The sequence below is a fragment of the Hyperolius riggenbachi genome, chromosome 12 (genome assembly GCF_040937935.1).
Source record: "Hyperolius riggenbachi isolate aHypRig1 chromosome 12, aHypRig1.pri, whole genome shotgun sequence".
Taxonomy (NCBI): Eukaryota; Metazoa; Chordata; class Amphibia; order Anura; family Hyperoliidae; genus Hyperolius; species Hyperolius riggenbachi.
The window spans coordinates 97755234-97778846 of NC_090657.1; the positions used below are offsets into that span (position 1 = coordinate 97755234).

The 23613-nt window shown below is 42.8% G+C and overlaps 1 protein-coding gene across 10 annotated transcripts in view; it reads right to left on the bottom strand.

The window, feature by feature from the left end:
- Positions 1-1198: 1198 nt before the first annotated feature.
- Positions 1199-23613, bottom strand: part of LOC137541444 (dickkopf-related protein 3-like) — a 219941-nt gene continuing 197526 nt past the window's right edge. For all 10 annotated transcript variants that reach the window (XM_068262748.1, XM_068262745.1, XM_068262743.1 and 7 more), the window contains 3 exons: positions 5947-6121; positions 5639-5834; positions 1199-1344 (listed from right to left, as the gene is read on the bottom strand). In XM_068262748.1, the coding sequence (XP_068118849.1) occupies positions 1287-1344; positions 5639-5834; positions 5947-6121 (429 nt within the window). In that variant the 3' untranslated portion in view covers positions 1199-1286. The remainder of the gene's footprint in view (positions 1345-5638; positions 5835-5946; positions 6122-23613) is intronic.

Sequence of the window (23613 nt, forward strand, 5' to 3'; positions counted from 1 at the left end):
TACATACAGTACAGTATAAAAATGTCCAACAGTCAAGAGTGGTAGTCTTATAGGGCGAGTATATCTCAAAATGTATATTTTAACTGGAAAAGTTGGTGGTCGTCTTATACGCCGGAATATGCGGCAATAAAAATCATAAAAATGTTTTATAAGTTTTCGCAATAGCGGTCCTTTTAATGAGAGGATATGGCGGCTACCATATTTATATCCTTTTAACCACTTAAGGACCAGGGGATTTTTGTATGAGCTGTGCTGCGTGGGCTCTCCAGCCCGCAGCACAGATCGTGATTGCTGCAGGGCGATCAGACTTCCCCCCTTTTTTCCCCACTAGGGGGATGTCCTGCTGGGGGGGTCTGATCGCCGCCGCTCTGTGTGGTCGAGCGGGGGGGGGGGGCCTCTTCAAAGCCCCCCTCCGCAGCGATATTCCTCCCTCCCTCTCCTTCCCTCCTTCTCGCTCTGGCTATGGGCGGCAATCCGTCCTGTACCACCTCTAATAGGCTTTAGCCTATCAGACGGCGGCAATCCCCGGCCAATCAGAGGCCGGGGATCACCGATCTCCTTTACCGCGCTGCTGGTACAGCAGCGCCGTATGATGTAAACACAGGGGATTTCTTCCCCGCGTGTTTACAATTAGCCTGCGAGCCGCAATCGGAGGCTCACAGGCTGTTCACGGAGACACCCTCCGTGAACTGACATGGAACAGCCGCTCCCATGGAAACACCACTTCGACCTGCCGACGCCTATCGGTGTTAGGCGGTCATTAAGTGGTTAAATAATACCATTTACCTGTCAGTCTTGCTGGTCTATTTGGCTGCAGTATTGTCTGAAATTGTCTCAATCCCACCAGAAACAAGCATGCAACTAATGCAACAGCACTGCGTAATATGTTGGCGCTTTATAAATACATAAAAATACATATAAAAAAATAAAAAAATAAATAAATAGTCAGATCTGACAGTAATGTCAGAAACACATGATCTGCTGCATGCAGGTGCAAATAAATATGGCAGCCTCCATATTCCTCGTTACAGTTTTCCTTTAAAGGTCTTGTTTATTCCATTAAGCAGTCAGGTCTTGTAATGTATGCATACCTCCAGATGACCCTACACATTCATTCATAGTTAAACCAATTCACCTGCTTTTCCTGAATGACAAAAGCCCTGAAATGTGAGGTACAAGTGACAAAGACAAGCCTGGGTCAAACAATAAAACTCTTTATTTAGTTATATAATTTGTATGTACAGGATATTTACAAAGTCTTGATGGGAGTGCTGTGAGGCAAGGAATCACGGGGAGTGGGCCGCACACTTCCAGTCTAAGCTCCGACTGTAAACAAATTCCTTCCTGCAGAAACAAACACAAGAGGAAGTGTGAGTACACTGTGGCATTTATTCAGCCTATAAACTGCTTCTATGCCAGTATTACTCCCTGGAGACAGATTCTACGTAAGTTCACAATCGCTTCATCTTGAAAAACCAGACAAGTAAATGAGGAAAACACTTGTTGTACTGTAGTGAAGAGTGTACGGTTGTAATATTATAAAAATTATAAATTTTATTAAATAGGAGACACAGGGGGCTCATCTACAAAAGCTGGTGCAGTAATATTGCTTTTGGCAACCTATGAGGTGTTTATATTTCATTTTATAAAAATTGATTGGTTAATTGTTTAGCCTGGTACACACATGTAATTTTAATTGGCCAATTTTACTATCTCCATGCACAGTAGTATAGGAGCCAACATATTTTGAATACAATTAACAGATTGCATAGGTAAGCTCTCATACTATGCGGAAATGGTAAAATTGGCCACTCATTGACCAATTAAAGTTGGATGTGTATGCCAGGCTTTTGCTGCAAAACCAGTTTTATTTTGTACTTTGTAAGTGTGCCTCAATGTGTCACAGAAAACCTGTAATGACAGGAATCCTGGCAAAGCCACCGCTTATTTCTATTGCCAGTTCCCTGGTTTGTTAGGTTCATCCTGTGGTATCACTACTTAGAGAGACAGAGACTCCAGACAAGCATGAAGGTAAGGACTTCTCGCTACATAGCGGTCACAGGTCAGTAATTCAGTAGTGCAGCCATAGGATTAGCATGATAATTAGACAACTAGCAATCATTAAAGTCAGCAGTGGCATGACTCATATCTCTACCAAAACCGTTTAAAGAACAACTCCACAAGAGCTTTCTTTTTGCGATAGTTTGATAAACACTAGGGTAGCAATAGAACCTCTGTCAGTTTGTTATTTAAGCCTGGGTCCACATTTGGGAAAATTCCTGATCTTTGTGACACCTGTGAGGACAGGAGGCACGTGAATTGTCCTTGGTAATGATGCATGCAGCAATACCATGCTCCTCTCTTTTATCCGCCATTAAATAATTCAAAACCCTTTATTCATAATGCACTAAACGTTAAAAAAGTGATCAATAAAACTTCTCAAAAATGATTTAAACAAGTTTCACAAGACTGACAGTTACAGTGCTCTAGCTGAGAGCCTACAGAAAGGATCAATAATCCCTGAGGTCTGGGACCCACTACAAAGCACTATTACAATCGCTAGCAATTTGTGGTAGCGCTTGGCAAGCGATTTCCCTGCTCCTATACAATACATTAGAATGGAAACACTCCCAAAATGCTGCATGTCCTGCGATTGTGATAAGCCTAATCACAATCGCTGTAGTGGAATCTGTTTCATCTATTTACATTGGCAGAGCATTGAGGGAAATCGCTATCGCTTCAAAGTGATCCCTAAACGCTCAAAAAAACGCTCTAGTGGCTTCCAGCTCTGAAAGAACACCTTCAAACCAGCTGTACACTTTTTCAAGCAAATATAAATAAAACAGGAGCTATAATACTGTCAGTGTTGTAACTCTTGTAAAAGTAAGATTTACAAAGTTTTATCTGATGTTTATGGAACTTGCTACGGATTGTCTTAAGCCGCCTTTGAGCCCCCAAAAAGTTTATAGCGCTATGTAACCTACAAAGCTTTTGTCATGGCTGTGTGGTACATGTGTATGTACATGCGTGTGTGTTTGTGCATGCATGCGTCACAGCTCTTGGGTTTTAAATTGGTTGATTTACAAAAATTCAAAGAAATATGAGTCATGTTCATGGCAACTCTGGAAATACTTCCAATATTTTACTATCAAAGTACATTTTCAAAAATATGGATATTTAAGTAAAAAAAAATACTTTGCCAATATACTATTTGCTAATGTACTGTTCCTAGCCTACTCAGGAAGCAAAAATTGGAATCAGCAAATCACAGCTTCTAGCAGATAATACAGTTATCTGGCTGAGTGCATCACTGAGGAGCAATTCATGAGGTGGATTGTTCAATACCCTATGTATAGTATTACAGAAAATGTCACTATGTAAAATGAAAATAAATAATGTGTTGCCATGCCAAACAATTACAGATGTGGAGCAAAGACAAAAAGAAAAAAAATGAAATATTTTCAAAAAAGAATTGTAAAATATTGTTCACGCTTGTATAAAGAGTACAGAGATATAAAACACTGTGAGAACTTGTTATGCTTCCCTGTTAATTTCTGACCAAAACAACAGAGGATGTATAATGTTGATTTTAATACATCATGTCCTATACAATGTGGCCACTAAGTTATGCTACACTTGGAAATAATTCACATCAGTGGATACAAAACACTAAATTTGTTTTCCAAACTTAAAGGGAACCTTAACTGAACGGGGGGGGGGGGGGGTAAAGAGTTTCACTTACCTGGGGCTATTACCAGCCCCCTGCAGCAGTCCTGTGCCCTCGGCGCCGCTCTGGAATCCTCTGCTCCCCCGATGTCACTTAGTTTCGTTTTTGACGACTCACCAGTCGCCGGCCGCCATGCGTATTATTGGACGCATTCACCAATGGAATTAGCGCTATTGCGGACCGCAACGCGTACAAAAATACGCGTTGCCGCATTCTGCACGCGTAGATATGCAGCAACGCGTATTTTTGTACGCGTTGCGGTCCGCAATAGCGCTAATTGCATTGGTGAATGCGTCCAATAATACGCATGGCGGCTGGTGAGTCGTCAAAAACGAAACTAAGTGACAGCGGGGGACCAGAGGATTCCAGAGCGGCGCCAAGGGCACAGGACTGCTGCAGGGGGCTGGTAATAGCCCCAGGTAAGTGAAACTCTTTACCCCCCGTTCAGTTAAGGTTCCCTTTAATGAATTTGGAAAACAGTGCTGTAAAACAAGACTCTGTATGATTCATTTATCAAAGCTGGTGCTCTTAAAGAGACTCTGGAGTCTCCTGAAAATGAGATTTAACATAATTACCCTTCCTAAAACGCCTGAAATCACCCCTAATTCCCCTGGCAAAATCCACGACTTTCTTGGTCGTGAATTTGTCTGCCCTAAGGAGGCAGAGCTTTGGGCTGTAGCTCTGCCTCCATGCACGTCAATCAGCACTGATCGCTGCCTCTCCCCAGCCCCTCTCAGTGAAGGAAGACTGAGAGAGGCGGGGAGAGGCGGCAATCCTCTATGAAGGAGCCCCGCGATGTACCGCAGGTAATTTGGGGTGATTTATGGTGTTTTAGGAGGGGCAATTATGTTAAAAGAGGTTTTTAAAGGAAAAAACTCATTTTTAGGAGACTTCAGAGTCTCTTTAAAGGAAAAAACGTAAGTGTTTGAAGAAAAAAAGTTTCACTTATCTGGGGCTTCTACCAGCCCCCTACAGCCACCCGGCGTCCGCACTGTCACTCAACGATCATGCACAGGATGCTCCAGGTTGTAAAGTGCTAGTAGACAGCACTCCTGTCAAATCTCTCTTGATGTGCCCAGGTTACGGAATCAGGCAGCACTCCTGGCTCCAATAATAGTCCAAAGTGTAGAAACCAGCACCATCGATTTGTATATGCTCTTTTTATTTTTTAAGATACATTTAAAAAAAAAAAAAAAAAGATCATATACAAATCGATGGTGCTGGTTTCTACACTTTGGACCAGGATGCTCCAGGTGGCAGGAGCGTGATTGAGGACGATCGCGGTCAGGGCTACACAGGTGCAGTGGCCAGCGACAGACCCAGTCGCTGAAAATGAAACTTAGCGGGGGACCAGAGGATTGTTGAGTGACAGCGTGGAGGCAGGGTGGTTGCAGTGGGCTGGTAGAAGCCCCAGGTAACTCTTTTTCAATCACTTAAGTTTCCCTTTAAAGCACACCTGACGTGAGCAGATTAAGGAGGCTGACATTTCTATTTCCTTTTAAACCATGCACATTTTAGCCAAAGGCCCTGAACAAGCATGCCCATCAGGTGTTTCTGACTGAAGTCTGACTGGATTAGCCACATGCTTGCTTCAGGCACTATGGCAGCCAAAGAGATCAGCAGGACTGCAAGGCAACTGGTATTGTTTAAAAGGGAAATAAATATGGCAGCCACCATTTGCCTATCCCTTTAGGTTCCCTTTAAAACTGGAACGAAACCGCAGGGATATTTTTAGTTGTCGACTGAACCAAGGTGTCTGATTGGCTGCTCTGGGCAAATGCTCAAGTTTTCTTTGCACATGACTAGATAAAGCAGAATCAACATATATACTTAATATTTGGAAGAGAAAGATGGTTACCTTATTGCCACTATTTTCATATATTTTAAAAGTAGAAAAGTATGGTTACTTACTCTCTTGGCAAATGTGTAAGACTGCACACCAGTCCCTCTTCACAGGGGCATAACTCGTTCATGCTGAATGCTAACCCTCCATCCGGCACATAACATCTGTCTCCAGCAAGTAGTTTGCGTTTGCAGATCATCTCACCATGTTGTTTAGCACAGCACATAGATGGGGAGCAGTCTTTATCCTCTCTGCATCTGGCACCTGGAAGGAAACAACACTTATTATAGAGATGCATAAGCAATCACACTCCCTTGCAATATATAACCATTGTCTGTATAAAACAGTTACCACAGAGGATTTTAAGAACTGTTACCTTCATGCCCAGCTGGTATACTGCGCTGGCAGTGCCCAAACATACAGTCCAGACCACGGGCACATTGGGAATCCTTTCTGCAGGGTACCCCTTCATGGCGCAATGCAAAACACAGGTTGAAGTGGAGGTCACAGTAAAAGCCACGTCCACAAGCACGGTCATGGTCACATGTTACCTACAAGATATAAATATACATTTTAGTGTTCTGTGAGAAGTACTTTTAGTCTAGTGTATTCGTTTAAATATTTCATCTCGCAGAGGGCAGCATCAATGCAAGTAGCAGATGTACACCTTTAAGGCTACATTCACAGTGGTGGTTTTGTTCGCAGTTCGGAGGGTGCTTTGCGTGTGTAGCTTTGGAACGCAGTGCACTACCGCAAAATGCATGCGTTACATAGTTACATCATTTGGTTATAAAAAGACATCTGTCCATCAAGTTCAACCAGAAAGAACAGCAACAACAAAAAACACTATCCTGAACCCGCACATATCCCAGTTGATCCAGGGGAAGGCGAAAAACCTTACAAGGCCTGGTACAATTAGCCTTACAAAGGAAAAATTGCTTCCCGACTCCAGATGGCAGTCCGATAAATCCCTGGATCAACTCTCCTGGGAATTACCTAGTAATTATAGCTGTGGATGCCCTTCAATGCAAGGAAAGCATCCAAGTGTATTAACAGTGAAGCATACTTTCCACTGACTGTGTGCTGTAGGCGACGCAACACACGGATAACATGCAGACCCATTTTCCCATTCCTTTGCATTCCTGCTGCGAAATTTCGCATAATTTCATGCCGACTTTAGAGGTTAATAGCAAAGCCCCCATACATGCTATTGCTACATATGTTAAGCAGAATAGTGGGTATATGTCACAAAAAATGTTTTCAAAAAGATCTTGTAGTTTTTGAGAAAATCGATTTTAAAAATGCAAAGACAAATGGCTTTTATACTGTCATTTTTCTAGGTTTATAAACCATTTTTTACTTGCGTTTTTAAAATCGAGTTTCTCAAAAACTATAAGGTCTTTTTGCAAAATTCTTTTTTTTTTACCCAGGATTCTCCTTACCACATGTAGCAATTTTGGTGTCAATAGCATGTATGGGGGCTTTGCTATTCATTGCTAAAGTCGGCAAGAAATTACACGAAATTTCAAGCAAAATTACGAATGGCTACATTAAATCAATTACATTTGCAAATCATAATTTGTTGATTACGATCATCACTATTTCTGCGCGCATTTACCTGAAAGAGTTTTCTGCATACCATGTGTTTGTAGGCAGAAAAACACACACATTTTTTTTCACAGCAGATAATGTAATTCAGAAAACTGACAAAATGGGCAGAATTATACTGCAGGATGTCAGTTGTTTCTGCACATGAAAAATGCATCAAGTGTGAACTAGCCCATTGATTAACATGAGTTTTCAGTTTAAAGCGGAACTGAATACTGTAAAAAAATAAAAGTGTTTCACTTACCTGGGGCTTCTGCCAGCCCCTTGCAGCCCTCCTGTCCCGCGCCGGTCCTCCACGATCCTCTACGATCCTCTGTTCTTCCGCCGCCAGCTACTTTCGTTACCTTCATACCATCGACTTGTAGGTCGACGGCAACTTTGCCTGAGTGCCCCGATCCACACGTATCTTTCTTTGCGTTCCAGCCCACAATAGAGCTGCGTTAATAGCGCAAGATGCTATTGTGGGTAGGAACGCAAAGAAATATACGCGTGGCCCGGGGCGTGCAGGCACAGTTGCCACATCGTCAGTGACGAAAGTAGCTGGCTGCAAAAGAGCAGAGTATCGTGGAGGACCAGCGCAGAACAGGACAGCCCAGGTAAGTGAAACACTTTTTTTTTACAGTATTCAGTTCCGCTTTAAATCAGTTTTTCTGTGCAGAAAATGCACACGGAAATATACAAGTGTATCCCCTGTCTAAATAAAAGCAATTTTTATAGTAGAGCATATTATATCTTCTATTTTTCTAAATCTACTGAAGAATATGTTTAATCATACAACTGTAACATGTCAGTCTGCAATTAACTCACATACATTAAGGTTACATTTGCAAAGCTCTTAGGTAGACGTACACTAATCAAAGTTTGATTGCTTTAATTTATCTGTTCACAGCCAACTACTCTATCCACGCTAGGCAGAAGCATGATCAGGAGTTGCTGAATGCTGTAGTTAGAGGAATGGATCACTTCTAAACCGTTTGCTTTTTTGATTGAACAGAATTGATCGTTTTGTAGAATCAGGTCACAATGGACCCATTTAAGGCTGATATGTGAAACAGTTAATCTGAACATTGAACATTTGTATAGCGCTTTTCTCCTGTCGGACTCAAAGCGCTCCTGTACTAAATGTTACTATAAATGAATCACATAAATCATAATTAATAACAGCTAGAATAGTTTTACAGCAGATTATTTAGTAATAAATTATATATACAGAGATAAAGTCATTATCACCCAGCCGGATGGCTTACAATCAGTTTGAGCAATTGCCATTTGCCTCTTGGACCTACTCAGATTGGAAAAAGAGCCTTCCACTGGATTGGAACTTCCTGGACCACCATTGAGTGTTAGTTCTCAAGAGGCGTTTTCTCTCTATCAGCCCCTCACCAATATATAGGCATTTACTTACATAGAAGCATGCCTGGCTTCATAGTCTGTCTGCTGGCTAAAGTACCAAAAGGGCTGTAACATCATCCGTCTGGCTCTAGTAATCTTTATGTGACTTAGCACATGCTATTTCTATTGTATATGAAGGTGGACAAAATATTTGCCTGGATATAAACTGAGATTACTTGTGCAGGAATTGTCTATAATTTTACTTCACATTGTTGCAGCTGTAGGTGGTGTAGAGACATTGAAGAAAGAATAATAGCTGACTTCCTGTTATGAAAACTATCTTTGACCATATCTTATGTTATATGGCCGTGTTAAAGCTATCTAAGAATAACACCCACGCTGATAACATCAGTTCTATGAGCCAACTCGTGCGAACGGAGCATGCATATTTGTGGAAAATCCTGAGGAAAGAGATATAACTGTGGTCATACAGGCCTGCAAACGTGAGAACATAGCTCTCCGAGGAGGCCTTATTTAGCTAAATAGGCTAATAAAGGGAAACGTGTTCCCTGCAGACAACACGGCTATAGTAGGTTTGAAGGGAAAAAAATGGAGAAGTTAAAGAGACTCCGTAACAAAAATTGCATCCTGTTTTTTATCATCCTACAAGTTCCAAAAGCTATTCTAATGTGTTCTGGCTTACTGCAGCACTTTGTACTATCACAGTCTCTGTAATAAATCAATGTATCTTTCCCTTGTCAGACTTGTCAGCCTGTGTCTGGAAGGCTGCCAAGTTCTTCAGTGTTGTGGTTCTGCTATGCACTCCCCCCTCAGGGGGGAAAGAAACACACAAATGATCTCTTGAGATTCAAAAGGAATGCTGTATACAGCCTGCTTGTGTATGGATGTATTTTCTATGTGTGGACATACTGTACATCAACCTACTTCCTGTTTTGGTGGCCATTTTGTTTGTTTATAAACAAACTTTTTAAAACTGTTTTTAACCACTTTTAATATGGCGGGGAGCGGCGAAATTGTGACAGAGGGTAATAGGAGATGTCCCTTAACACACTGGTATGTTTACTTTTGTGCGATTTTAACAATACAGATTCTCTTTAAGAATCCTTAGTAAACTGTTACTGATAATTGGGAGAGGCATTAGCCATGCACACATTTTCCCTGCCCTCTCCAGAGCACAGACAGCAGAGTAATGTAGGTAGCTCACTGTCAAGCCCCATACAGACATTAGACTTTATTTGCTGAAATTATAATTTTTATGCTGCTCCAATTAGCTGTCTCCATCTTCAGCCCCCCCCCCCCCCCAACACACACACACACCCTCAATAAAACACATCATGCAGCGGAGCCAAACACTAGGCAGACAGTAGGCCAAAACTATCATGATGGGTAGCAGGGTGGTGTAGTGGTTGGTGCTCTTGCTTTGCAGAGTCGGGTCCCTGGTTTGATTCCAAGCCAGGGCACCATCTGCATGGAGTTTGTATGTTCTCCCCATGTCTGCATGGGTTTCTTCCAGACACTACAGTTTCCTCCTACATCCCAAAAAAACAGCAAAAAAGGTGCTATGATTAAGGACCTGTGAGTCTGAAACATGTCAGCTCCTTGACTGTATGGCTTTCACCTGTATTAATAAAGTTGGGACTTGATTGAACTAACAATTTTGTGCGGAACTTCGTCCTTTTTTGCTGCATATATGGGTCAAGTCATTTACAGCTATTGAGAAAGAAACAAGAAAAAATTACTTACTGAGGATCCTTTGGGAATGGTGCTCTTTGCAAGTCCAGCAGCATCTTCAGGATTGTCGTAGGGCATTGACAACATCCAGGCCCAGATGTAGCCATCCACAGAAGGCAGCAGTGAGAGGAGGAGAGATACCAGTAGGTTCATGGTGGCAATAATCTATGGGACACACAGCTGACAGTGCCCTGACATATATATATACTTGCTCAAGTCCTCCCCCTCACCCTGTTGTTTGCCGACTTAATGGGGCAATCAGTATTTATCAGCTTAACCTAATCACTGCCCCCCTCTTCCAGACCCCAGAACAATCTCCCACCATGCTGAGAAACAAACCCAATTACATAGCAACCTGCAGGGGATTCATTAGTGTCACTCACACCCATACTAATGGGAATGTGCTATGCTGCTTCCACTTATAGGACAATAGCTGAGACAAGACACATTGGCCAGAGTAAATTGCATGCTGCCGGGATTTCACTGAAGCACTAAACACATTTTAATTTGCTTCCAATTTTATTAACACAAAATACATGGTGCAAGGGAGGCTATATAGGCCCCATCAGTGCACAAAATGCCACTTATTTTCACATTGGATATGAAAGATCTTATGAGGTGGATTGTTTACTCATAATTATTGCTTAAAAATTTCACAAGAGCTCAAAGTGTTACAAAATGTTTATTACCAAATGCTGATCATTTATTTTTCACCAGGTAAAAGGGAACCAACCTTTAAACTGGTCATTTACAAGTCAATGTTTCTGATAGATTTGATCAAATCTGTCAGTGGCCTCATGAACCCCACAAGCGGATCTATAAAACTTCACATATATTTTGGATAGTTGAATGATCACAGTTATGATAGGGCATGATGATATTTTAACCAGTGAGAAGGGGTATGACGTTTGCATATCTTATACATGCAACGGTTCCATCGACTCTTGGCAGATCCCTGAACGAAAATCTAATCTTGACAAAGTGATGGACGGTGGAAAAATAATTGCTGTTCTCTAATATATCTCTGATTGGGATGCAATTGATCATCTGCTGCAATGGGCAACTGTTAAACAATGGATGGTCATATCTGCTGCCTCTGGCAGACTGCTCGGCTGACGATCTGCCAGCCAGATCTATTTGGCTGAGCAATAGGCACAGTAATTATTCTCTCCATTAACCCCCCCCCTCCCCCATGCGTGTTGTCACTCCTGTCCTGTGTTGCTACGTTGGCCCGCCACCCCCCTCCCCCATAGCAACAGAACATGTTACTATACTGCAAGCCTTGTAATGTCACCCTAGCAATCGACAACTGATCACTGCCGTGCAACATGCTTTGTACATGTGTATGCTGAAATATGTTTTTACACTTCTTACCCCCAGTAAAGGTTCACATTACAATTAAACAAATGGCTATATTGGACTTTTATACTACTTCATAGACTTCTTTTGGTTGCAAATGCAAAATGAGTGCCTAAACAAATGAAGTTGCCCATTTTTGGCCCTAAACACCTATTGTTTCCAATTCATAGCTATGACACAAAAAATAAACCTACTGTTTCCTAAAGCATTCATCGCCATTGAAAGTGGAGAATGCTATCTGCCTAGCAATAAAGTTTGTTGATGACACCTACTCTGGGGTGTACTGGTTATTACACCTTGCCCAAGTGGCATGAACTGTGCTGGGGGTGAAGGGGGGGGGGGGGGTGAAGCAAGATTCTCCTAGTCGCACACAATGACAAAGTAATCAGAAGAGAAAAAATTAGCAAAGGCCAACTGCTTGTCACCCATGTTTTGAAGGGTGCTGAAGAGGAGTTGTACATGCAGAAAACTCGTGTTTACAGCATCAAAAGTTTAATGTCTGTGGGCTCCTTATCCCTCTCTCACAACGCCTAACTTGGGCACCAAGAGCCCATATTGGTGTAGCAATCAGTAATATACATATGGAAGTATAGTGAATAGAAGGGGCACTCACTAACCCTAGTTGCCAAACAAGCAACCACTGTAAAGGTATCTATACACTCATCGATTTTCCCATTCAATTCCCTGAACATTTCAATAATTTGCTAGGAATCAATTCCCCAAAATGTCAGAACGCTCAAATTTCAAACGATTTTGACCAAAAATGGATCAAAAGTACCGATTGGAAGGATAGAAAAATCTGGGTCGATCAGGGGCTTGGCAGGAGAGGCAATAGATCTATGGTCCATAGCGCTGCATTTCATCGAGCAGTGCAATGCTGCAGTTCAACCTATTTTCAATAAATTCCCTGGTTGATGTGCAGTGTGTGGTAGTAATCGATTCCTTCTTAATTTCAATAAGGAATTGATCAGCTTGGAATGTTGGGTGAAAATCTTTATGTGTAGCAAGCTAAAGTTTGGAGAAAGCTATTGGTGGTTACCTCTCCAATTTGGTTGCTCTCTAAAAATCATATCTATGAATGAAACATAAAATAAGAACCCTCCCAACAGAGGTAATGGTCGATCTGTTTTATGTTTAGCATTATAACTCTTCAGGACATACCACAACAATACAATACAATACAATACCATTTCTAAAGCGCTTTTCTCCCATAGGACTCAAAGCACTTAGGCTCTCTCAGATTCAGTAGTTGGTAGTAGGATGAAGTATTAACACAACAAAAGTTATATTTCTGCAAATGCCAAACTGAACAGGTGGGTTTTCAGTCTGGATTTAAACACGTCCAGGGATGGAGCTGTCCTGATCTGTTGAGGTAAGGAGTTCCAAAACGTAGGGGCAGCATGACAGAAGGCTCTGGGACCAAAAGTTTCCAAGTGAACTCTGGGTATGACTAGATTATTAGAACCTGTGGATCTGAGAATGTGGGGATTGCTACGCAGCTGCAACATTTCTATCATGTATCCAGGGCCCAGATTATTAAGTGATTTAAATGTCAGTAGGCCGATCTTGAATAGGACCCTCCATTCTATAGGTAGCCAGTGAAGGGAGTGCAGGACTGGTGTTATGCGGCAGTGCCGAGGTTGGTTGATTAGCAGTCTGGCAGCAGTATTCTGTATCAGCTGTAGGCGGTACAAGTCCTTTTTTGGAAGGCCAGTGTAGAGAGCATTGCAGTAGTCCAGTCGGGAGGTAATGAAGGCAACACATTTTTTTTACACATTTATACAGTATAACAAAACATTTATAAAGCACTTTTCTCCCCAGGACCCAATTTGAAACAAACGTCAAGGATAGACAAATCTTTATGGTGTGGAAATTACAGGGTAGCAGGATATTTGGCAATAACTTAAAGGGAAGATCCGCGCTGGAAATATAAAATAAACTGCACTTACCTGGGGCTTCTTCCAGCTCCTGGCAGTCGATCTGTGCCCTCGTAGTAGCACCTGCATCTCCCGGTGTCCAGCGGTGAAGAAGCCGACCTCGCCAGGTCGGCTTCTGGGTCGGCTTCATGTGCGCTCCACGGCGCGGGTCACATGGTGTACGTGACATCATCGGGTCTCTACTGCGCAGGCACAGAACTACTGTGCCTGCGCAGTAGAGACTCGATGATGTCACGTACACCACGTGACCCGTGCCGTGGAGCGCACTTGAAGTGGACCCGGAAGCCGACCTGGCGAAGGCGGCTTCTTCACCGCTGGACACCGGGAGACGCAGGAGCTGCTACGAGGGCACAGATCGACTGCCAGGAGCTGGAAGAAGCCTCAGTTAAGCGCCGTTTGTTTTATATTTCCAGCGCGGATCTTCCCAACTTCATTGAAACACATACAGTATGTATATTTAAAATTTACTGTATACACAAATAAAATGAAAAGAGTGAAAGTGCACAAACAGGTAACATCTGCACCACACAAGCAGGTTAGAGTTGGAAGACCCTCTATATGTTGTACTGTAGATCATTATGTGTATGTATACAGGATAATCATAGCTTTTGTAACAATGACCAGGAAGCTGTACTCCTGGGTAAGCATCCACCCCCTAGCATCACGCCTAATTAGTGACGAGATCATTAATTGTATAGTACATCTCCTCAGACCCTCCTGGAGACGAGATCCTGCTGGGCGGTGTGTGCAGAAGATAAGTGCTTAACAGTTAAACTTAGTGGGGGTCCCATGCAGTCTTAGCTATGTTTGTAAATACTTATCCATTAACAGCTTTCACAGTATGACCATTTTCTGGACAATTATAGACCCACCTGATATGATAAAACCAGTGCAGAAATAATGGAGAAATTACACTGTAAATATCTATAGTCCACAATCCATCAGGTAGCCAATGTTGCTAATGTTAGTATAGGAATATATTTTGTTAGTTATCTTTTTAGCACAAAGATAGCCAACATAGCACTGGTGGATAGTTATCTATAGGTACATACACATGTCGGATTTTCAACCCGTCGTTTGGACGTTTGAACGTCCGGTTGTTTGGACGTCAAATCGGGCGTGTGTACAGTCCGTCAATCAGCTGATAAGACTGGGCTTGAGCGATCAGCTTGGCAGATCTTTCAAATCCAGTCTTTTCAGCTGAACGACAGACCGTACACACGCCCGATTTGACGTCCAAACAACCGGTTGTTCAAACGTCCAAACGACGGGTCGTTTGCGAAAATCCGACATGTGTACGAGCCTTATACATGACCATACACAGAATAACAAGTGCACACAGACAGGGCCTGATAGGAGAATTCTTGTACACATGTACGAGGTCTGTTGCTGGGCATGTATTGGGACATGGAGCCAACTGTGTACAGATGCAAGCTAGCAATGCGTTCTGTTGCTATAGAGGAGAGCTAGCGCACCATCGACTGGGTTGAGTGAGTAGGGTAACTGTGCCCTCACGGCCGAGATGATAAGCAGATTACTCGCTAATGCATCATGAGGGATCGGGAGTCGCTGTATTCACGGAAATGGCAGTCCTAACTGGCCACCTCAGTTAATCCTCCTGGCGGTTCATTTTTTCTGCCAAATAGGCAGAAATCCATTTAAAAAAAAAAAAAAAAAAATATGTTTCATGTAAAGCTACCAGAGTGGTAGCTACATGAAACACTACTAATATTCTCTGGGATCCCCCTCTGGATTTCTTCTTGGGTAAGCGGTGCCTCTTAGGTTCACTATGTCATTTTTCTTCAGCTATATTTTGCACATTGGCACATAGAAATTTATCTTCTTGGAGGACACATGCAGTGTATAATTTGGCACAGAGATTGCGCAGCTCTAAGATTATAGCACAGGTTTATTAGAGATTCATTGGTGTTTGACATTTTGCACTAGTAGAGATATATGTTTTTGTATATGGTAATTTAAGACTTTGTTTTTTGTAGCATGTGCTGTGTGTATGCGGGCACCCACGCTGTTTGGCGTGGACGCGCGCATGCACGCACCATTAATGTTTATGCATTTATTATTTGCACTGTAGCACTTTATTTGGAGAGGAGAGAGGTGTATTTAGCACTTTTGTGTATATCACGTGGCACCCCTGCCCCATTGTACTGTATGCTACTTCAGCATAAATTTTTGATATAGATTTTCTTCCAGAGGGTGATAGTGCCAATTACAATTGGCACATTCCAGGAGACTGTATTTTAATTGTTTTTATATTTTGCTGGTTTGTTAATAAAGATTATACATTTTGCTCAATGAGATCCGCATTGTCCTTGGGATATTATTTATGGCCCAAATAGGCTTTTCTTTTTCTTTGAATGTGGTATCTTTGATTGAAGTTCTATGGGCATGACGCTGAATGGAATAACATATCTCATGAGGTCTATATTTGTGGTACACGATCTCCTTTACGGCAGCGCTGTATGATGTAAACAGCTGGGATTTCTTCCCCGCGTATTTACATTTCGCCTGCGAGCCGTGATCGGAGGCTCGCAGGCTGTTCACGGAGACACCCTCCGTGAACTGACATGGAACGGCAGTTCATTCCATGGAAACACCACTGCGAACTGCGTCCGCCTATCGGCTGACGTTGGTCGTTAAGTGGTTAATGCGGTTTGGTTTTTTTTCTCCATAGCAGCGCATTGTGAAAAAGCTTCAGTTTTTAGCATATAATGTGAAAGAGGCCATAGGGAAACATGGACACTGGACTGCACATCCGTTGTCCTTTCAGTAACTGATATAGTGTAAAAGGATAAAATGTAGAGAAACCGAGAGCCCAATATAGTGTAGTATGTTAAGCATAAATGAAGTAAAGGTTATCATGAGAAAATTATACTCACAAACATGGGTTACCACAAAGGCAACCACTGTATAGGCAGGTGAGGAGATTAGACCTGTCCTCACTCAGGGATAAGAAGTCGCTCTCTGTAGATGTGAAAGGGGGTAGATCACCCCTCCACCAGGGGTGGACACGGTATAGCAGTAGGAGAACAGAGGCGCCAGCAGGATAAAAGCGGATAAAAACTTTAAAATTTGCTGGGAGGAAATGGTGGACTTACCTCCATAAAGCAGACACGAAAGACTGTCTGAATAGCAGCAATCACATTTATTAAATAGTACCCCAAAAAAGTGCAACGCGTTTCGCAGGCCCAGCCCGCTTCATCAGGCAATAAACATGGGGACAAAACAGAATTTCGGCAATAGCAGGTGTAACGCCTCAGTCTGACCATCTGCTATTCAGACAGTCTTTCGTGTCTGCTTTATGGAGGTAAGTCCACCACTTCCTCCCAGCAAATTTTAAAGTTTTTATCCGCTTTTATCCTGCTGGCGCCTCTGTTCTCCTACTGCTATAGTGTAAAAGGACCCTACTCTTGATTTACAGTATTAATGTTCTATCTATTCTTTCAAGATTCAAGTTTTTGAAACTTTCTCTGCTCACATATGGCTGCTACCAAGTTATTATGCCAGAAAATACCAATCTGTATGAATGACACATCCACATCTTTGGGGGCTCTGTACATTGGTTTCTGTTGCCCCCTGCTATGTCAGGCATTTGGCACATGCACCATGTATGGCCAGCTCTGTTAGGGCCACCTGCAGACGCAGTGTTCCAGTTTCTGGTGGTCAGATATGCATGTGTATGGACAGCAAATGCATTCAAATACATGACATGTAGTGTCAGTGTTTACTGATGAAGCTTGGTGTTGACTTAGTCTACAGCAACCAATGTGGGTTAGCACATGAATAACAGCCCCATTCACCTCAGTGGTAAACAGTGGTTGTAATGTGACCCTGGGGCGTCACAGCAAACAAGTGAGGGAAAGCAATAAGAACCTGCAGGGGTTCAACCTCAGCTTCACTCTACATAAAGATTCTTCCTCAGTGAATCTAGCAAGGATGGAGATGTTTGTACTGATAAAACCTGTAAGTATGACGAGAGGAAGGAAGAGAGAAATGGATTGAAAAAAAGAAGGTTTGGATACTTCTCTGCATTATCTACAGCTAGAATAAAACTTTGTGTTGGAGCTGAATACAGTGCCGTAGCTAAAGAGCCATGGGCCCTGATGCAAGTTTTCAGTGGCGTAGCTAAGGAGCTTGGGGCCCCAAGTACTCTATTGATATGGAGCCTCAAAAGCTACCAAGGACAGTTTCAGTGTCAGAGAAGTGTAATCAGAGTAAGGCCCCGTTCACATCTAAAAGCACAAAACCATGCACAATTGATTTTACCGCGATTAGCACGGTAAAAATCACTGTACACTTCCACGATTTCAGAACGATCGCAGTCTGTGCTTTGTAAGCACTCCAGCATCTCCCCGAAAATTCTGCAGGTAGCACGTTTGAGATTGACGCTAATCGCAAAATGCCTGCGCAAATCATGACAGTGAGAACATGGCCATAGGGTAACAAAGCACTAGCGTTTTAAAAAGCGTTAACACCTTAGCGATTAGCAGGAATCGCCCGCTAAACACTTAAGTGTGAATGGGCCCTTAGGAAACAGTTAAAGGGAACCAGAGATGATGCACCCTCATGTATTTTACCATATATATCAGTGGGAACATTGGAGAAAACACCTACCCTGCTCTCTGTTTCATTCTTCACTGTTCAGCTTGCTTCTTACCAGCCCTGATAAAATCCCCGACTGAGCATTCAGCCTGGCTTTGCTCAGGAATGATTATGGCTGAGTCTGTCTTCTCTGAGGGCTTTTCAAGCCCAAGCCTGCCCCCTTGTGGCTCTGCTCAGAATTAATTATAGCGGAGTCATTATAGCAAAGCCAGAGTGAATGCTCAGTCGGGGATTTTATCAGGGCTGATAAGAAGCAAGCTGAACAGTGAATAATGAAACAGAGAGCAGGGTAGGTGTTTTCTCTAATGTTCCCACTGATATATATGGTCAAATACATGAGGGTGCTTCGTCTCTGGTTCACTTTAAGGATTACTACTACTCAATGCACATATAGAGGTGTTTATTACCAGTATAGCATCAATAAAAAGCTAATAAGATGAACGAAGGAGGGCCGGTGCGGTCACTACCTCTGCACCTCCCCCCCACCCCCCAAGCACTCTATACATAACAATTGATACAGCACACCAAAACAAGCCACGGATTGCTAGTGTCAGAGGTGCAAGCAGGGATCGGGGAACAGCTTGTTAATGATTACTACCATTTAAAGCATCTATAGAAGTGATTATTACCAGCACAGGACCAATAGAGAGCTAATAGTGCAGTTGAGGGAGTGCCCCTCTGCGTTCCTCTAGCCCAAGGGCCCCAATGCGGTCGCAACCTCTGCACCCCCTTTTGCTACACCAATGACTGGAATAGCTGGAATATTACTGCACTTTTGTGCATCAAGCCCAATGGCCCTTATCCAATTAACTTTTCTCCTGAGTTTTCTCCCCAGAGATGTTTTCATCTTATCTAAAAAATAACTTTCCAGCACTTAGCAACTGAAAAAGTACAAAAACAAAAAAATAACATGAAACTTATTTTGAGTAATTTCTTTCTAGTGGGACCTTTAAAGGTATTTTATTAGTAAGGTTTGAAATATCTCCTAGGAGAAAACTCATGAGAAACGTTAATAGGATATGCACCAAGGTTTTTGAACCTGGCTGTATGTTAAATCTTATACCCGTGGTGTATACCCATGGTGCGTTCAAATCCCAGCCAGAGCATAATCTGCAAGGAGTTTGTATGTTCCCCCTGTGTCTGCCTTGGTTTCCTCTGGGCACTCCGCTTTCCTCCCACATCCCAAAAACATACAGATAAGTTAATTGGCTTCCCCTAAATTGGCCCTAGACTGCAATGGACGTATGTGTATGGCAGGGATTAGATTGTGAGCGCCTCTGAGGGGCAGTAAAGTGACAAGACTATACAGTATATACTCTGTAAAGCACTGCAGAAGATGTCGGCGCTATATAAATACTAAATAATAATACCCACTGTGGCAATATATCACATTGAAGACATATAAAAATGCAGACATTCCATTAGACTATGCATTCACAAAGAAGAGTATGACAAACAAATCTCCCCTTTCACAATTGTTATATCAGAAATGGTATGAGTGAAAACAATTCAAGGGCATGATGATAGAAATAGGAAGGGTCCTTTCACATTGTGCCTGTTGTGTTCCACGCAATGGACAATGTTATTTCATGCAGCACTATACAGTGATATTCCTATGGTGCTTTTACTTTGAGTACAATGCGGCGGGTTCCAGCGATGTAATACACAGCATGCTTTGTGTTTACGGGGTAATATGCGCGATTACAGCGGCAGTGGAGTATACTTCCATAGTACTGCATGCTTCACTGTATAGTCACACCGCACCTCTAATGCACAATGTCACTTTTCAACGCCACTGCAATGGTAGCAAATTGTGAAAGTATCTTAAGGGCTAGTTCACATGCTGAGTTACATTGCAGAATAATTCTGCTTATCAACTCACTGCTCATACAGTTCTATGGGCCTGTTCACAGTACTGCGTTGTAACGGATTGCGTAATTCTAACTCGCTGCATGCAGGCTTTGAATTAAAGTCAATGTCCAGTCTCCATTGCGGTTCACACTCATTATAACACGTGCGTTATGCAACTGACCACTGTGAATCCAGCCTAATTCCTTCTCATGAGCTGTTACTGCTACTCCATTGTCAGCTAGCGGCTGTTCATCCTGCACCTGTATTCATCAGCAGTGAATAGATTAGCAACCCAATGCAGCAGTATCTGCAGGGGGTCACATGACTACCAAGTAGCCTGATTGGTATTTACTACTGACTAGACACACTTGTGTAAAAACTAGGATTTTATTCTACTGTATGGGTTGGTACATGAAAATGAAAGGTTGCTTCGGTATCTTTATTTTTCTTGGAACTGTACTGTCAGGAATTGCTGTCCTATGCAAGATACAACTTTTTTTTAAAAACTGTAAGTAGGTCATATCAGAGACCAGGATGCCTACTATAGATAAACAGTTAATGCACTAGTAAGCTCATTGGAATGCTATGTACGGGAAAGCCAAGTTATAAAGGCATATTTGTGTTTTATGAGGTCAGACGGCAGAATGTACCTCTGCCTCATTAATGGTGTGTGACGTAAATAGGTTCTGTCATAAAATTAACTGCACTGTAACTGGCATATCATCATTCCTAAACATGCATATAGACACAGTCAGACAGGTTGCCATCCTACAACCAAAAGATACACACACAATGTACAAAAGAGCCAGACAAAATCTTGTCTGTGTACATAATCATATAACAAACACAGTCCATGTACCTTGGAGTGTGGATGAGGGAGAAATGCATAGTTTGCCTGGAACCCACTGGCAGCGCATTTCTGAGTGCTTGTGATTTGAAAAGCTCTTTCTTATGTAATGCAATGTGTGTGATCCAAGTTGATTCATGTGATTTTCTAAAAATCAACCAAAGCATGACTTTAGTGAGAGCCTTCACTGGTTCTTAGAAAAGCACTGCTAGTGGGTTCCAGGCATTCAGCCCCCTCCCTATACACTTCTGCACTACAGTGACGTAACAATGCGTTTCAGCTTTCGACTTCTTCCTCAGGTCTGACCTGATGAAGGCATGGAACGCCGAAACGCATTGTGATGTCACTGGCACATGTGTACCCGACGGAGGCACTTCAGGTCCTTTACCATCTCAGACGACCACCGTTGTTAGCCACAAGGGAGACAGGCTGCCACCTGAGGATGTACTTTGGGGCTGGTCCCCTTTAAAGGCTCATTGTACATTTCCTTCTACTAAGTGTTGATTTTATCTTTGCGAACATTTATGTAATAAATGGTAACACTACGGAGCGCTCCTCCACCTATTATTTATTCTTATCAGTGAAAGACAAGTGGTATATTGGTGCTAGTCTACTTTAAAGGAACCAATGGGAATCCCCATAGAAAAATGGCCACTCGGGCATTTTCCTACACAGGGTTTACCTACACAATCTGCTCATAGTATTCAGTATCTGTTGACCCTTATACTACATGAAAGTGGTAACATTGATCAGTAATTGGCCAATCATAATTGAAAGTGTGTATCAGGCTTTAGATCATGAGGGATGGTACACATTACAAGCACTTTGGGAAAAAAAAATTTGATAGCTGGCGAGTACAAAAGCACCTTGCTTATGTAATCCTATGGTGGTGATACCGCTAGAGCGATTTGATTTTTTTCTGAATAACAAATGTGTTTTTTTCAGCCATTGGGCTTGTGTTAAAAGTATACTAATACTGCAAAATTGCAACAAAATCACAAACAGGGCACACACATTTTTTGGCAAAATTCTAGGACTTGCTTGGTACAAAATTGCTCAGTGATTGAGCTTGGAAATTTGCAGAACATCGGGTGATGCAAATTGTTCACTGTTACTGGAAAGTGCAGCAGAAAACGTATAAATAAATATAAATATCATTCCATCTAGGAAACACTTTCTAATGTACATTATTTTTTCCTGCAACGTCACTCTGCAGGAAGTGTCTACCACTGAAACAGAGTGCAGGAGATCCTTGGCTAAAATCAGAAAACTGCAGCTCTCATCCCATGTCTGTGGCTACTTTGCTCTACCACAGTGTTTGCTTTTTGAAAGATAAAATCTTACTTTTAGGCTACTTTAAAGGTAGCCATACACTGGTCGATTTGCCATCAGATTCGACCAAAAGATAGAATCCTCTCTGAAAGAATCTGATCAGAGAGGGATTGTTTGGCCACATTATGAATCGTTTTCCGCCTGAAACCGATCACAATCTGTGGAGCTGCCGCTGCTGCCGCCCCCCCCCCCCCCCCCCCCCCCGCATACATTACCTGTTCCGGCCGGCGCGTGTCCCCTGGTCCACCGCTGTCTTCTTCTCCACCTGGTCCCGGCATCTTCTCCCATCACCTTCCGCATCACACATCCGCGTATAACTTTCTGTCACTCCAGTGACAGCGGAAGTTCAAATAGAGCGCCCTCTATTTGTACTTCCGCTGTCACTGCAGTGACACAGGAAGTTATGCCGGATGCCGTGATGTGGAAAAGATGCCAGCCGGGAGCCAGGAGGTGACAGCGGTGACTCGCGCCGGCGGAGCAGGTAATGTATCTCCGCTGTATTGCGTCGGTCGTCGGGCATTCGAACGCCGCTATCGATGCGCTCCCGACCTGCCGGCGATCGAGAAAAATCTTCCGCACGGATGGATCGGCGGGAACGATGGATTTTGGACGGAAATCCATCGTTCTGTCAGCGGTGTGCGCAGCGATTTCACGGCCGTTTCGATCACTGTGATCGAAACGGCCGTATTTCGGCAGGAAAATCGTTAGGTGTTTGGGCCCCTTAACACTATGCACATTGCTTTGTGATGGTACATAATAATGGCAATCAGACATAGTCCATCAGCATGCTAACTGCTATGCAGTAGTTGTCAGCGGACGTTTGGGGACATTTGTACATCCATAGAAAGTCACACAAAACAATTCTGAATTATCATTTCAGGTGACTTAAAATGCAAGTGAGCATGGGATTTAAATGTGAAGAAAAAAGGAGAAATCGAGAGCCCCAAAAGTGTGTTATTTTGAATATCGTTTTTTAGATAAATAGATAATACAAATGTGGGCTGCTAGATATAGGCAACCACTAGTAGCGTTTGCAGGGATGTTAGGCCTGTCCCCATTCTGTCTAAGATGTTGCTCTCCATAGATAGAAAAAGGTGATCACACCCATCCAACCAGTGGATACAAAAAGTCAGGATATAACAGCGGATAGAAAGAATAAAACACTTTAACCACTTGCCGACCACACACTCATACCGTGCGGCGGCAAAGTGGTAGCTGGAGGACCAGCGACGCACATCTGCGTCGCCAGGTGCCTCCCTAATTAATCAGGAAAGGCAGCTCGCGGCAGTTTCCTGTTAGATCACGGAGCTGATCGCGGCTCACAGACTATATAAACGCAGGAGACGTTTGTCTCCTTTGTTTACATTGAACGGCGCTGCTGCTACAGCGGCCAGGAATCGCCGCC